The sequence below is a fragment of the Mauremys mutica genome, chromosome 2 (genome assembly GCF_020497125.1).
Source record: "Mauremys mutica isolate MM-2020 ecotype Southern chromosome 2, ASM2049712v1, whole genome shotgun sequence".
Lineage (NCBI taxonomy): Eukaryota > Metazoa > Chordata > Testudines > Geoemydidae > Mauremys > Mauremys mutica.
The window spans coordinates 215520443-215538088 of NC_059073.1; the positions used below are offsets into that span (position 1 = coordinate 215520443).

At 40.6% G+C, this 17646-nt stretch overlaps 1 protein-coding gene across 8 annotated transcripts in view; it reads left to right on the forward strand.

Annotated features, from left to right (window-relative positions):
• The window catches only part of CPNE4 (copine 4), a 342555-nt gene that overhangs the window by 53152 nt on the left and 271757 nt on the right, over positions 1-17646 (forward strand). For 7 of the 8 annotated variants that reach the window (XM_045002785.1, XM_045002784.1, XM_045002790.1 and 4 more), the window contains one exon: positions 16314-16501. In XM_045002785.1, coding sequence (XP_044858720.1) covers positions 16322-16501 — 180 coding nt within the window. In that variant the 5' untranslated portion in view covers positions 16314-16321. Of the gene's footprint in view, positions 1-12136; positions 12218-16313; positions 16502-17646 lie in introns of those variants that run through there. The other variant, XM_045002789.1, reaches the window with a different exon arrangement.

The window sequence follows — 17646 nt, forward strand, 5'->3', positions numbered from 1 at the left end:
ACCTACGATGAACAGGGAAGGATCTTTCGGTGGAATTTGCCCTCTTGTCTTTGATATTAAAACAACGTTTCGAAGAACTGAAAACTTGCAGTCGGGTGATATTTTCTATTTTTAGACTTCCTTCAAAGGCCGATGATTTTCTATGAAGCAGCTGGGAGGGATAGGGGGGAAATCACTTTGACAGTGATTACAGGATCTGGGAGAAAGCTCAGGACTGCTTTTAAAATCTAAATTCATGGAGCTCTTGCATTATTAGTTACCTTGATCAAGCCTACTGCAGTGACTAGGTCATTTAGCTTTTGACCATTTATTTCTGTTTGTCTTTTAAATGCTGATCAAAATAGCAGAGACACAAGGTGAAAAGGTGCTATCTGCCTGGAGCCTACGGCCATTGATTGCAATGAATTTTCATGTTCTGCTCCCCTACCAAGTAGTGTTGTGTTTAATGTCAAGATCAACAATACCTAGAGCCCTTTCTGTGCAATAATTTGTGTGGCTGTCAGCAATGGAACGTCTTCCAATAACATGGTGTGTCTCCTTATTGGATTTTACTTAATTTCAGGTGCATTATTTAGTCACTGCACAAAACAGCAGAGCTGAATTCTTTTACCCTTTTGTTGTTGGTAGCTGCTAACAAAGATTGATGGTGACATTCAGATTTCACAGGAAGAACACATCTGCTGTATATGTTCATCAGTTCCCTTTTTTAAAAAAAGTTTTAGGGACAATCCAATTATGGAAATGTTCCAAAAGGCTCAGAGGTATCTCTCTTTCCCAGCAGTGTCTCTATTATGAGATTGACAACAATAACACTTTATCTTCCTAGAAACATAGAGGTAAAATGTTCAAAAAGCACCTAAGGCTCCTAGTTCCCATTTTCAAAAGTGACTTAGGCACTTGAGAGACTACATCCTGTTGACTTTCAATGACTTTTACTTTTGAATATGGGACTTAGGCTCTTTTGAAAATTTTGAAATTTTGAAAAATTCATCTACTCAGAATCTTTAAGTGCACATCAGCCTTTTTTTTTTAAATTCTCTGCCAGAGGAAAGGCAAGAAAGGATGGTGGCATTGGGGCAGCTTTAAATTAGTAGTATACCATGTATGTAAAATAGTGGCATGCATGTGATGGGTTATCATGCTATTATTCCATATAAACAGAATGGCTGCAGTAAATAACCAGCCTATTGTAATTCCAAATCTAGAAGCCAGAATATAACTGGGAGGATCTCACCCAGCATAATTCTTGACATCCCTTTTTTAGGATTAGTAGCAGAAGCCATCTTCTGTTGTAGGATTGGTTCTAAACTGAAGGCAACAGTCCTATGACCATCTGTCAGGTAAAACTAGCAGTTTGCAATACCAATAAAAGAGGAACTTCCAATCTGTTACTACATTATGCTGAATTATGATATGGAGCTTCATTCTCTGCTTGCCTTGCTTTTTTTTAGCCATTTATACCTTTGCAAAGTGGGTATAAAATACTATCCTCATAATCTGGTAGCATTTTATTCCCAGGTTGTACCAGTATATGGAGTGAAGAATCAGATCCTTCATCTTTTCCCATTGTTGAGATTATTTTTTTAAATTGTTTTTTATCAGATTTTTGTGAAGGCTTCCAACTTGGTTTGTTAGGTAGCAGAGTTTTGGGGTCTTAGGTTTCTTTCCAGGTTCACCTCTATATACTATGGCAGGGTAACTGTAACTGTGCGAGACTCACCGCCATGGCGCGTCCTGCTGGTCCCTCAGGGAATTAGCTTCCAGCCTCCGGAGCACCCTCTGTCGGCCAGTGTCTCGCTGCCGCTGGGCCCCCGTGTCCCTCCCGGACCCAGGTGCCCCTTTCCACTGGGGTGCTGCCCCCTGGCAGTAACCCCACAGTCTCAGGGTCTTCCCCTTCTGGGGGAACCCCTGCCCCCTATCCCCACCTTGCTTCAGTCTTTGGCTAGTGCCCAGTCTCCATCTAGCCCCCGTTCACTGGGGCAGACTGCAGTATATAAGCCATTCATCACCGGCAGGGGTGTTTGGACCTGCTGCCTCTGCCTACCTATGGGCTGCCCCCTGTGACCCTAGTACCCAGTTGGCCTTCCACTAGGCCTGCAGCCTGGGGGTTTCCAGGCCAGAGCCCCCAGCTCCTCTTGCCTTCCCCCAGCCCTGCCCCACCTTAGGTACCCAGGTACATCCCCAGCAGCCAGGCCCTTTTCCCTCTAAAGACAGAGCGAGAGTGAACATTTGGGCTTCTGGCTCACAGCCTCTTATAGGGATCAGCTGGGCCTGATTGGGGCATGGCCCCAGCTGTTCCTGCCTTCCCCAATCAGCCTAAGCTTTGCTTCACAGCCCAGCCCTCTCCCAGGGCTGGCCTTTAACCCTTCCAGGGCTACAGTAGGCGACCACCCTGCTACAGTAACTCATCCTTTAATTATTTCACGTACCTTCAGATGAAGAACTATTCTGCCAGACTTCTAGGCCTCACTTATTGGGACAAAGACCATTTTTCCGTAAACACAATTTTTTAATTAAAAAAGCTGTGATTGTCACTTCATTTCCATACTTTCTTCTATAATCAATCAGCCCAGACATTGGGCTAAAGTGGAACGCTTTAGAGAAAAAAATAAAATCGAATCTAAATGCCATTAGTAACAAGCACTAAAAGTATACATCACATGTCAAGACAACTGTGGATATAGATTCCAATTTCATGCTAGTAGATTACTGACTTCATATATCACATTGTTTTTATATATATATATATATATACATACAGGTGGAGTTTCCACCCTTTTCCAAAAAGACTATACAAGCACTGGGGAAAGTCCAAGGTCAACCTTCCATGGATTTGCCTTTAATGATAATATCAAAAAAACAGAGATTGCTCAGCCTCAGCTTTCTTCTGAGTTTTGTGATTCCTAAAGTTTTCCCTGCAGGAACTCTGATCCTGCCCTAATATTCCCTCTGCCTCAGGAAGAAGCTTGCAAAGGCAATGTAGCAGACTCTCAAGAGATCTTGAATCAGTCAAGGAGGTATGTGATTTTCAGTGTTGCCAACTCCCATGATTTTATCAGGTCTCTTGTGATACTAGTGTTGGTCTTAAAGCTCCAGCTCCTGGATTCATGTTATGTGAAAATCTTAGTTTTCATTATTTTGAAAAGTAAATTTCTAGCTCTCATTGTTGGAGAGAAAAGTGAATACTAAAGGCTCAGAAATCAGAAGGCAAATAAAAAGAGCACCAACTTTTTTTTTTTAATAAATCTCATGGTTTTTGGAAGCCTGACTCATGATTTTTGAATGCTTGGGGTTGGCAATACTGGACTTTAAGTGAAGATTTTGCACAGTCAAAGTCAGGGAAGCAAGACTGAACTTGAAGGCATAATGGTGGTTATTGGTGGTGGCAATTGTTCTTGTATCCCAGCAGATGAGTCAACCTTTTTTTAACCAGGATCCTACAATGTTCCTAAAAAGATGCACTCAACTATCATGTTATAACACCACAGTGATGATGTGGTATGAGAACCTAGGTAGAAACAATACTGAGAAGCTATACACTGACTACTAGAGGAATAGTAGTAATAATATAAACAGCACTAAAATACCCTACCTACATTTAAAGCATGCTGTAAACCAGCTTGCCCCAGGAAAGCTGAATATAAATCTAGTAACTGATATAAGTGCAATCAACGTAAATCAGAGTTTCACTGTTTACCGGTAAAATCCAAGTCTGTGGAGGACCAGACCCTGTAACCCTCTGTCCCCTCTGACTCCACCAGCTGAAAGTGTGTTCATACATTTCCAACCTCTACCTGCTATTGTCTTCCTACAGAGAACGACCAGTTTGTCTGCATTTAGCTCTGTAAAAGATGTTCAGATTTTTCTGACCTTTTTGAAATATAATTTTCTCCTGCCTCTAGATTTTAATACATTCCAGTTTTCTGAACTTCTACAGATTACTACAGCATAGGCTCAAACCAACTGTTGCATTAGTTCAGAAGAGAGAGAGAGACCACAGTGGTGTCTACTACACGTTTTGGTAACAAGGTGAAATCTTAAGCTTGCATCTGTAATGGAAAGTACATTATTAGGCCCTGATCTAGAAACGACTTAAACACACTCAACATTACACACTGAGAGTAAATCTGTTGATTTCCATGGGACAAATCACACCATATAAAATTAAGTATGTGTGCAAGTCTTTGCAGGATCAGTGCCTTAGCTAGTTATGTGGTTTTCTCTCATTTAGGTGAAACAAAGTATTAGGTAGATGTGATACATTCTTATGCCTTATTTTGTCATATATCAGATGTCTTAATTTCCTTCCAGTGGCTTTCTTTTATACCCTTGTAATTGAACCCGCTGTTTCTGTGATGAGTCCTTTTGAATTGTCAGTGTGTGTATATTTCCATTTACACTGTCAGCATTTTGTTCTGAGACCTTCTACCCTTCTGCCAGACTAAATTACCTATGGTATGAGAGCTGTCCGGTGTTTGCAATAACACAATCAAGGATTCTCCTGATCCTCCTTGTTTACTGAATTTATTTCTGTTGCTCATTTTGTGAAGAGATTCTGCAGTTTTTCAGTAACTGTTACTTGAAATAATCTTTTTGGATTGTTGCTTGAGTCACAAAGAATCAAAAGAGGGATAAAAAATATTTTTCACAGCATTTTCTCTCCTTTGGAAGGATCCACTTAACCTATCAACTTCTCTCATTAAATGGTAATTTATATTCAACTTGGTGTCGACACTTCGCATTTTGCCATTATTAACTCTCATTTTAATTTTTGTAGCAATTTATATGACTGTAGAAGTTGATCAGAGCTGGGATGTAACGGGTAAATTATCTGCTACTTTTAGGAAATAGCCTTGTGCGGTGGTTAGAGAAGGGAGTCTTTGGCTCAGTTCCCAACATCTCAAAAACCTAATTCCTCCCCAGACCACAAAATAAAATAATGAATAGAATAGTGTGCTGATTAGCCAAACAGTTGACGTGTGTGCTGCTACTAAAAATCACAAATGGGGGGTGGGGGGGATGCATTAACACGCATGTAAAAAGTAAGCCCCTCCACCCCAAATATTCTCTCTTTACATGGCATTTTTGAAAAGCATTTCTAATGTTCATATATTACATCAGACTTCAGTCCAGGTGTGAGCTTTTGTCAGAGCCTGATACCAAACACACACGAAAATTATCTTTATGTATATATGAGAGAGTAGACTTGCATTCCCATTATAACCGATAAAAAAAAAAAAAGCACCATGAGAGAGAATGAACAAATAAATCTCTTAACCTCTCTTCTTCTCTGGTTCCTTCACCTGTGAAAGGGTTCTGTTATATGGACATCACAGAGGTATGTTTTAAAATGAATCACTTTCAGATCCTCTGAAAAGAGTTGCAGTGCAAAGCACTGTTGTGCTATACTTACAGTGAGAGCTAACAAGTGCAGTGAGGGGAGACTTTGTTTCTGTGGTTTGTTAGTGATTCCTAATCACTGGCGTGCATTAGTAGCACTCAGTGCCGGTGCTAGCCCATTGGTGGCCCTAAGCAGGACTATTTGTGCCCCCCCTCCCGCCCACAACACATACAAATAATTAATAGGGGGGCCCCTTGAGCCGCTCGGGGCCCTAAGCAATTGCTTAGTCTACTTATGCCTGGCACTGCTTCTGATTGTACTGGTTATTCTTTTCAGCAGGACTAGTACTCAGGCCTAACCTCCTTCCTGCCTACCTTGGGCCCAGATTCAACAAGGTACTTAAGCAGGTGCCTAACTAAGCATGTGCTCAAAATTTGGCACTTGCTTAATTATCTTGGTAAATCAGGGCCTTAATGAGCCAGTGTGCTGGTGGATCGTCTCTTCCTCAACTACACATACTCTAAGATGCAGAGGAGCCTGGGTACACAAAAACCTGGCTTGAAATAGCTCATGCTTCCCTATAGAACAGAAGCCAGGCAGTTGAACAGCAGGCGATGGGCACTGACTTTTAATACTGAGGCCTTAATCCGGGCAACTGGTGTAGCTACCTACAAGGCTGAGAACTAGTAGTCTGTATAATATTTGCCAAACTTATTTTTTTTAATAAAGATAACTAACTTGAGCCATAGTAACCCACTAAGCAAGTATATTCTGCTGGAGTTTACCCACTAGCAGATTGGAGCAACTTGTTGAATTGCTTTCCCTTTACATCCTACATGGTCACATCCTTTCTTATGTATCTTCCAGTTATTCTACTTTATACCACTTGGCCTCATGGTAGTGGAAAGTACAATAGAAGCCTGGAAGGATCCAAGAACGTGATACAAAACCCATTGAAGCCAATGGGAAGTTTCAACAGGGTTTGGATCAGGCCCCAAATTACCAACATTGAAGTGTTTGCTAACTGCACTTTGAAGACTTCCATGTCCTAATGTTCCTGTCATTATCATGAGGCCAGGTGATTCTATGGTATACTAATTATAGTACCTAAGACAAAGGATCTGATCTTATTGGGTGCTGTATAAAAGGGCGTATGTGTCTATTTTTTTGTTGGCTACAACTTGTCCTAATATCACTTCTAGTGGAGACACCTAGGGCTTAATTCAAAACCCACAGAGGTCAATGGGTGTCTTTCCATTGACTTGGATGAACTTTGGATCAGGCTGAGTAGGAAGATTGTCTGTATTAATTCAGTATAAATAAATTATGTTGTAGAAACTAAATTTTATTGGTTGAGTTGCTTCTTGCAAACTAGTAAAAGTTATCAAATCTACACCAAAAAAGGAGTTGATTGCCTGTATATTACTTATTTGGAGGGCTTTATTGTTTTGAAGCTGTAACTCAAATCTGTGACCTTTGTTTTCCATACATTGTCTCTATCTTTCTACTGATATAAGAGCTTCAACTCCTAATAACCTAGAAATCGAAGTTCAACTGCTCATACGCTCTGAATGCTAAGCTTCTCTACTGCATATGAGTTATAAATATATATAAATGGGAAAAGTTACCACAGCAACTTTTAGAGCTTTTAGCTCTTGTGCTAATTTGAAGGATTTTCATCAACAGGTCTCATTTCATACAGCCCCATGATTAGTATTCCCCACTGCTACATAGCCTGGACATGTCATTTAGCCCTTTTTGAAACACAGCCTTGTGTTTACTAATGCAGAAGCAGACAGCTGCTACCTGCTCCCTCTGATTCCTCTTCTTCACTTCCAGGATGCCAGTAAAACAAATGATTCAGAATACAACCCTCAACATATGGTGGCAGGAAACATCAAAACTCTATATCCATCTGCTTGTCCTTTGGTCTGGAGTATAGGTTTCTAAATATCAAACCCAGTTTCAAAATGCAGGATGCATCAGTAAGTGCCTTTTATCTCTGTATCTTTCCCATTCTCCGCCCACCTGTTAGCTTACATTCAGTACATCCACGGAACTGAACTCAAGGCAGACTATGTATATTTCTCTGCTTGCTTATGCCAAGATGCTGTTGGGAAGCAGTCCCTCTGCACTTAGCCCAGACAGCTGCAGATACAAGTTCCCACTTGTTTTGCATGTGTAGGAGGGCAGAATGAGGCAGAAAGGGCAGAGGAAAATATAAAGGTTGGCTTCAGATAAACATTTTGGACTTATTTCATGATAAACTGAAGAAGTCCTGTTATAATTTTGTGGTGCACTATACACATAGCTTTGAATTGAGTGCATGACACATCACTAGATATTTTAATCTACCTTGCAAGCCATTTTCTGGAATGTTAAATGGTGTCATTTTGGTTGCTAGCATAGCACACTAATCAACTCTCTCTCTGTCCCACATCTAATGACTAAACCACATAAAGTTTATTATTGACTTAAAACGTATAGATCTGGCCCTTTACTCCAAGCAATAAGGCTCATGCATTTAGATCCATAGCTCCCAGGTTCAATCCCTGAAGCTCCAGCAATTGACCCGGTCAGGTGCTCTATGGGGATCTAAAGGCATGAGCAGCTTTTACTTGAGCTTTAGCTTGAAGGCATTAGTAGATTCATAGACCTCTTTAGGTTATCCAGATGCTAGAGGGGGACAAAGACACATTTAGTGTCAAACTAGTTTTCAGTGTCCTCCAGGTATATAGCCAGGCCAATGTTTTTAAACTTGGGTGCTTAACCTTACGCATCTTAATAGATAATAAGGCACCTAAATCAGTGGCCTGATCTTTGGAAGTGCTGAGCACCTGCAGTTCCCATGTATTTCAATATAGATTTAGCTACCTAAATTAACTCTGGACTCCCAAGTAAAACATTTTGCCCATGTTGCTTTGATGTGTTCCTTTGTCATTTAAGTCAGTGGGATTAGATGACCTGGTGGTAAAAGCACCCAAATTTGCGAACACTACAGTCGCTGCCATTAATATCACTGATGGAAGTGCAGGGATGTGATTTACAGGTCCTAAATCTGCTAGTTCACATACAGTTAGAAAGAGAATGTGGTTGAAGATTGGTTCTCATTTTGGGTAAAAATTTGAATTGATTATTTATTTTTAACCTAACTACTTTATTAATCTTTAAAACCAAGATAAAAGGAGCCATTATTCCATATAAATGGCTACTTCATGGTGATATTAAGGTGTGCAACACTATAAAAAGACCCATTTTCTCTCCTATACAGCACACATTTCCCATGAAATTCAATGAGCTGTCCATGCATATCTGAGAACAGAACTTGACCCAAGGCCAATAATTCATCTTGTCGTATGGCATATATTTAAGAATGGATGTACGTGTTAATATTCAGAATATGAGCACAACGTTATTTACTGTGATATAAAAGCATCTAAAGACCACTGATTTGCAACAAGGTGATATGTCTCTCAAAATCCAGACAGTCAATATTGCCTTTTAATTTAACTACAGTGACTCTAGCTGGATAAAATTAACCACAAAAAACAACGTAACAGTATAAACAATGTAACACAGAGCTTGATTAAAAGCCCATTTAAGTCAATGAAAAGACTGCAGTGGCCTTCGCATCAGGACTACAGTCAGAAGGCCCTTTGCCTAGAAGCTATATCAGCCCCACTTTTTGAGATTCAGCATCCAACCAATTCCAGCTGCAGCTGCCAAGTTTGTTTGAACTCTACATCCAGAATAGTTACAGCACCTTTAAAACTGGAGTATACACAATTGCCACACTACTTGAAGCTGCATACACCAGAAAGAGGATTCTTGGAAGTCCCACATAAAAAATGTCCCCACACAGTTGAAGGAAGGGTTAGGATGATCTAATAAGAGTTCACTTCCTCTCTGTTATTACTTATTATCTGTCACCGTAGCACCTAGCCACTCTAGTCATAGACCAGACCCATTGTGCTTGGTGCTGTACAAACACAGAACAAAAAGAGCTTTCAATCTAAGCAGTTGGAGTGGGACCCACAAAGATACTTAGGTGTTGCAACACTGAGCATCATGGCACCTAACTTTTATGTGCCTAGAAAATCACAGGAACAATATGGTGATCCTCCAAGGTGAGTTAGAATCTTAGGCTCCCTATACAGTTAATGGGGAGAGAGAGGCACCATAGAATACCATCCAGAAATGCCAGTATAATAGATGTGGAGCTGCCTTAGCTATCCAATGGAAGAAGCCAAACAGAGGGGTGTGTGTTAATCCCCACCCTTCTCTTGGAGATAGGCACCTTCCTGTAGCCCAAATGACAAAGGAATTCTTAAGTGTCTGTCTCTGCTAGAGATCCATGAATGGGAACCAGCTGCCTGGAGTCAGGCAGCTTAGGCACCTAGGCCACTTTGTGAGGGAATGAGTTAGGCAGCTGCCTTGCTCCATGCAAAATGGCTGGAGGAGGAAGTGCTGCTCACCTTATAACTTTTAGCCCAGTGGTTAGAGTGCTCACCTGGTTTGTGGGAGACCCAGCGTCCATTCCCTCCTTTCTGCCACAGGGGGAGAAAGCATTTGAACAGGGGTGTCCCATCTCTCCGGGGAGTGCTCTAGCTGCTGAGCTATGGGATATTCTGATGTGGGGTTCCCTCAAGCTATCCTGTTTTAAGCTGTTCCACTTTGGATAAATACTGAAAGAGTGATTGGAGCTGGGATATTGGACCTGGTGTCTCCCACCTCCCAGGTGTGTACTCTAACTACTGGCTACAGAGTATCTGTCTCTCTCTTTCTGGCCCAATGACTATTTAAGCATTTATCTACAGTGGAACAGTCATTGGGCAGATCCCAGGCCAGTGCTCTAAGCGCTAGGCTAAAAGTTATAAGGTGGGCAGTACTACCACCACATTCCCCTCCCTGGATTTTGAATGGGACATGATGTGGTCAGAGTGTTCAGAGACCACATCACCAGATTGGGCCCTGCGTTTGAGTTAGGAGTCTGAACACCAATCTTCCCCAGGCTCATGAATTGCTTTGGGGTTTAGCTGGGAGATAGGTGTCCAGACACCTGGAGAAAGGCAGCAGTGCACATGCCCAGAGTTTGAAACATAGGTGCCTAGGAAACCTTTACTCTAAAAACTTAAGTGCTGAGTGAGTTTAGGTATCTATAGGGTTCGGTAGGAGTTTTTATGGATCTGATTGAGACAAAACTGGAATTTAAGCACCTAAACACAAGACTTAGGCACCTAAGTCTGGAATTTAGGTACCTAAATACCTTTGTGGATCTGGGCCTGACTGCTTAATCATCCCTGCCAGTGATGACTTATCCCCAGTGCTCATTAACCTATTTCTAAATAACAAATTGTTGTCTCCTAGAATGCATTTGATTGTACCAGATGTTGGGTATTTTCAAAATAATTCTTGAGGAGGAAACTTAACCCATGCCCCAAGAGCCTCACTGTCTCCCCTGCTTTCAAATTGAACAAGCTAAACCCTGTGCTATGCTATCAATATACTCAGTATATTTTTGGAACATGTGAAGTGTAAACATTTCTAGTATAATACAGTTTCATATACTGGTAAATATATCAGTTCGTTTGTTTGCCAGTTGGTATTGACTTTTTCCTTAGAGGCAGAAATTATGTTTACATAGAAAAACTTATAAAGAAATTCTCCATGCCTTTCACTTGCATTTCCCCTCTACTGGGTCCATGTGGTTTATCACTGGCTAATGAGGAAAATCCATATGGATGTCCTGGGTTGAAATATTGGCAACATATCACTGACTAAGGCACCATTTTACTCTTCTTCAGAGGAATGAAATAGAACGAATATGGTAGTGAACAAAAAAAATTCAGCATGATGTGACCCTAGAGGGTACTTTCACATCCCACTTAGTCCACTTGTCTTTTGTATCCACTCCAGCTCTCCCCCTCAAAGGTAGCTGTTCATCAGTGAACAAAGACCATATAAACTTTGAAGGAATAATGAAGTACTAATGAAGCAAAGAGAGAAGACTGTGTAGCAAGCAAAAATGAATACTCTTAATTTATTCCTCTATCAAGAATATATCTGTATAATTGACTATCAGATTGCATAACAGGCTAACTTCTAAGTGAACCATAAAAATAATACTTTTTTTAGCCACATATTGTAGGCTCAAAATCTATTTTATGAGTCCCTCGTTTCCTGGTAACATGACATCAGTAGAGCAACCCAAACTGGTGATTATATAAAGAGAAGAATATAATGGAACAAAAGAATAAGGCTGCAACTTGATCTTTTTCGTTGATAAATTTAGTGCTTGTAAGAACTGAAGAAAAGGCTGCAGTATTAAAAAGGGATATAACTTTATAGTTACTCACCATTCAGAAAAAACAGCCTATGATTGCTGGGGGAGGAGGAAAAATACATCTTTTGCTCTCAGGATTTTTTTCTCGCTGGTTTTGAAGTCATCTGTTTTAAGTTAATCATTAATCATCATCAACCGATTACTGAAATTTCATCCTTTGTGCAGTAGTGATGTAAAATTAACCCGGTTTTCAAACCAATTTAAATACTGGAGTAGCAGAGGAATAAAAATATCTTGAAATCTAGTGGATGAAGTTGTTGCAGAACTTCCTGAATGAGTTTGGGTTACAGAGGCACACAGAGATTTTCAAAGGCACAAGTGGCAGTTTGCTGGCAGACTCCACTTGATTTTCAGTGGGAGTTAGCCATCTAACTGCCATTTGTGCCTTTGAAAATCTCCCCCTCAGTCTTCTCTCAGCCATAGCTGACTAAAGCTTGTATGGGATAGAACAAGGATACATAAGAAATAGAGAGAAAGTCCCGGAAGTCAGTGGCAAAATGCCAGTTGACTTCACTGTGGCCATGATTTCTCATGTAATTTTTAGCCATATGATAGATTTTACCGACTCTGTTAGTTACTTCTAGCTTTAATATCTTTTTAAAAGTCACTGAATGTTGTTTTGGATTTTTGGTTTTAGTTGCACTTGTTCCAAGTGTCTGATGGGGTGTTTAGTTGACTTACCAGTCCTCAACAACATACTGTCTAGAGATCTTCTTGCCTTCAAAGCAGTGGTTGACAAATTTTGGGCTTGTTTGAATGCTTCAGAATAGGGGTGTTTGTATGAGTCTCTGGTCCACCCCTCTCTTGTTTTCAAACCACAGCTGTGCAAGTCAGCTTGTGATATGCCTTTCACTTAACTGAGAAGCATCCCACACAGTGACACAATCCACTTGGCAATAAATTGCAGAATATATTGGTTACGTTTATACTATTGCTGGTGTACTTGTAATTTGTGATTACAACCAGTATATGCACTAGTCAGAGTTACATATATAACATTCCAGGGGGGGTGTCAAAATTAGACACACTTTAATAAGCCCATCCATACTCCAAATTTTTGGGTGCTATCCAAACCAAACTCTTAAAATGTCACCTATAGTTCACCGTTAAAGATCAGCTATATTCATTTGTTTAGATCCCTATTCACAACAGCATTTAAACATGTGCTGTTCTCAGACCCTGTCTAAGATGGTTGCAATGACAAATTATAGCGCAGAAGATGCTATGCATTTGAATAATGTGTTCTGCAGTATTTTGCAGCTTGGGTTGTAGTATTTTGTGGCATGCTGCTTGACTTAAACATGCGGTTCTTGAATAGGGAGAGACTTAAGCACATATTTAAGACTTTCCTGAACTAGAGCTTTAATTACTCATACTGTCACATGTCACAGTCCCCCCTTCCCCTTAATCATGACTTTGGGATCAAATTGTGAACTCCATTTTGGATTAGGAACTCCATTTTGGATTATGTGCTGAACACAGGTTTTAATTTACCCAAGGCACTTTATTGAAGTGCATTCTAGGCAGCTGCCCTGCCCAGGAAAGGCATTTAATCCCTCTTTGGGGGACTACCACAGAGAAGCTATCAAGGCAGCAATCTGGCATTAATAGCCTTGAATGATTCTCATCTACTGGCAGACCCCTATGGAACAATGATTTTTCTATATAGTGTGGCAAGCCTGAATAGGGGAAGGGATTAGAGATTGCCAGCTAAACACATGGCAAAAGAGGACAGAAACTACTTAAGAAGGGGTGCCACGCTAAGCAGTGGGGAGCCGAGTATTGCCACATGCAGGATATTCAGGGGAGAATGGGAAGGCTGGATTCCATCAGGCCTGAAATGTTGACCAACCTGACACACAGATGGGGTGAGATCAGACCAGGGAAAAGTGCTCAGGACTTCTGTTGTTTTTCAAAGAGCTGTAACATTACAGTGATTTGTAAGAGGAAAGTTATTGTGGTTAAGATATTCCTTTGCTAAGACTCCGTTCCTACCACATTTGGCTTCTCGAAGGAACCAAGTGCTCACAGTGAAAGAGGGACTCTGAGGGAGCCTTTGAAGTGACTCAGAGTCCCAGACCCTGATTTTGGAGTCTAGGGTAGCTGAGTTCTGGCACCCATGTTCCAAGGAAGGGTATCAGGCAAGAAGTCTAAGGCTGGGAGTGTGCATTAAAGACCCAGAGCTAGAAACAGTGCCTAGATTCAACCCAGACCCAGTTGACTTAGAAGCACATAGGACCCAGAGACTCACAAAAGACTGGTAACCATTTACTAGGTTATTGGGTCATTGGGTTCAAAATTCAACTCCCTTCTTCAATGGCTATTTATACAAAGAGGAACAGCTTCAACACCAGAGACAGAGACACCTGTCAGGGTATTGTCTTGCAAGGTGGGAGCTCCAACTTCAAATCTGTTCACGTCCTCAGACAGAAGGGGGAATTGAATCTAGGTCTCCCACATCCCTGGTGAATGCTCTAACCATTGGGCTAAAGCTTTTAGGGGAGACCGCTGCTGCTATCTAGCTCTTTACAAATGCAAAAAAAAAAAAAGAATCCATTTTGGGTCCAATTAAACATGTTTTGTTTGACCTGAAATAGATTTTTTTTCGAATCCATTGGAGTTTTTCACAGTTTTTGAATTTGTTTGACCTAAACTGAATTCCACCCCTCACCCCCAGTATTTTGCAACAGCCAGTGAAATGAAAAATTAGCTATTTGCCCATGACGAGGATAGAAAATAGTGATTTGAGGAACTGTTGTAGACAGACAACACGTCTGTCATTAGTGAGACAGACAGTTCTGCTTCATCACGTAGACACGTGTTCCTAAATTTAATTTGCGTTCTTTCAAAGTTCTGCATTGTCTTGTCATTGTCCTCTCCTCATTCTGAATGTTGAAAGTTTCTGAACTAATAGTGCCTTTTAGATTAATGGCGGTGCTGTGGATGTGCTCAGATTGTTTTTGAACTCTGAATGAAAGGACAATTTTAATTTCCTTCCGAAATTACCAAATGTTAGCTTTTATCAAAACAATTCTCCACAGACATGAACCTCTGAAAATAGGGGTGTTGCATGGAGGGCAGCGAGGAGGATTTAAAGAGCACAGAAAACAGATTGATAATCTGGTAATGTTAATCCGGCTCTCCAGCAGAGGGTGAAATTACTCGTTTACAGCTCTTATCTTGGAAAAAAAACCCTAAACAATAGCAAGCCACATATTAGAGGAATCAGATTTGAGAGGTCAAATTAACTTGTGAAGTTCAGACATGACTGAGCTAAAGTGATGCAATATTCCTTATTGGCACAATAGATCACATCACAGTTTTGATGCCACTGCTATGTTGTTATACTGTTGGCAACAAAAGCTTGAGCTGCAATATGGGTGATGATAGTTGTTTAATTGTTTGTATTAAGCTAGTGCCCTTAGACCCCATTTTTTCAGGCACTGTACAAGCTCTTCAGACATGGTTCCTGATCTGAAGAGCGTACAATCCATAATGATGAGACTTGCCCATGTACATTCTTTTGCTCTGCTGCCTGTGCCATGAATATAACACTGACCTGTGGAGGTTATGCTCTGTAGCTAGAAGGATGGGAAGTAGAGAGTAAATATAATTCAGGCTTTATGTGTACTATTGCATCTTTAGAGTAGGGGCTTTGCCTTTATAGGGTTATGTGGAAGTACTAAAGTGAATACGCACCTTTTGTTAAGCGACGTACAGCCAAATGGAGACTGAGCTAAGGATGGCTAAACTCATTTAATTAAAATGTTGTATTGGTTTGAACAGAGGGACTCTGAGGGCATGTTCAGAATTACATCCAATGAGCGCTTCAGCCTGGGGAAATGTGCTGCTATGTATTATAAAGGGCAGAAATACAGCTGTAAATAGAGATGGTTGAAAATTGTGAAGTTAAGTTTCAGATCTGAAGCTTCCCAAAGTTCTGGGGTGAGGGTGATGGGTTTCAGTTTGGCTCCATCTGATTTATGTTTTGACTGGACTGTCTCTGCCCTGTACTGACTGACTATTTGCTTCAACCTCCCCATTCCCCTTCCTCACAGTCTCTTCACCACAGTTTCATTCCATACTTGCACCTCCATCACTCTGTCCCTTCACACTCCTACCCTTCACTTTTCTTTCCATTTAGCTAATACCCACCTAGCCAAACCCACACCCCAAAATAAACTCTGGAACTAATATGCTGTTTGGTGCCACCACATTGTACAGTCTGCTTGTATGTCCTACCTCTTTCCCTCACCCTGTGTCTGTCTTGTCTGTTTAGACTATAAGCTCTTCAGCACAGGACCATCTGTGTTTGCACAGTGCCTAGCACAGCAGGGCCACATTCTTGGTTGTCCTTTAGGCACTACCATAATAATCATGCCGAATAATTTATAAATGTGAAAGTTTTGATAGTTTTGTGGATTATTTATTATTTTATATTTAGACATCTTCCAGGGTTTAGAGAAACTCTAGAAATTTTCATTTGACTTTGCTATGAATCTCACCCATGATAAAATAGGGAGTCTTTTTTTTTTTCTGCACAGCACAGAATTGGATCGGCTTCCATGTGAACAGAAGGTTTGCACTGTGGATAAATTGTTTTTGATCAACCCGTTTCTCTCTTCACAGAACAGAGAATGCAGAAAATGAGCAACATCTATGAATCAGCAGCAAATACCCTGGGAATCTTTAGCAGCCCATGCCTGACTAAAGTGGAGCTGCGAGTTGCATGCAAAGGCATATCAGACCGGGATGCCCTTTCCAAGCCAGATCCCTGTGTCATCCTGAAAATGCAGTCACATGGGCAGTGGTTTGAGGTAAGTGGCCAATAAAATGTATATGAACTTGATGCTCCGGGGTACTACAGTAGAGCTCAGGTTAAGTACTATGGTGATGAATGCACTAGATAGATGTAAGAGCGACAAGATGGGGGAGGAAATATCTTTTATTGGACCAACTTCTGTTGGTGAGAGAGAGAAGCTTTCAAGCTGACACAGAGCTCTCTCTCACTAACAAAAGTTGGTCCAATAAAAGATATTACCTCACTCACCTGTTCTCTCTAATATCCTTGGCTCAACACAGCTACAACAATACTGCATGCAGCAATACTAGATAGATGTAATCATTTAAGCCTGATGCAAAGCCCACTGAAGTCAATGGGAGTTTTTTCACTGACTTTATCAGGCCCTTAAAGAATTGTTTGGATTTTCCCTGTCTGGAGCCTAGATAAGAAGTCAGGATCGTATAACTATTCCCCTCCCTGCCTGCCCCTCCCTGGCCAAAAAACCACAACAAAAACAAACTTGTTTTTTTTAAGATGAAAAGTGTTTCAATGGAGACCACATAATAACCTAAAATTATACTTTCTTTCAAAATTCTGCATCTTTATTTTTAAAAAAAGGCAGAAAATCCCCAACAAACATTAAACAGTCTGTAAATTAATAGCTTAGGAATCCAGCCAATTCCCAAATAATTCTTCATTACTCACTGTTTCCACTGCTTCATAATAAGTCTGTGGGATGCCTCCCTGCCATTTCTGCCTCAGAAAATCTCCCACGTAAGTGATATTTATAATGAAATATCAGAGATTTTATTTTTAAAAAGTACTCCCTCTTGTGCCTGCTTGAGGATTCCTCTTTGATTCTCCTGATCCTTCATGGTAACATAGATTAGAATGATTTAAGAATGAGAAAATTCTTATAATAAGATTATGCATGAGGTTTTGAAGCCTTAGTCTATTTGTCATTTTCAATAACCGGTGGAGGTTATACAACAAATAATTAGTCAACACAATTAAAACGTTAAAGCTGGATATTACAAATCTTTTTTCACAAGATCTTCTCTTCACATATTGCTGACTTGCAGTGTTGTAGCTAGCTTGAGGCCTGATAGATGGCTAAAAAAACCAACAGCTCTCTTTGTTATTAATGAAGTTTCCGAGTTACTTTTTGTGTGTGCATGA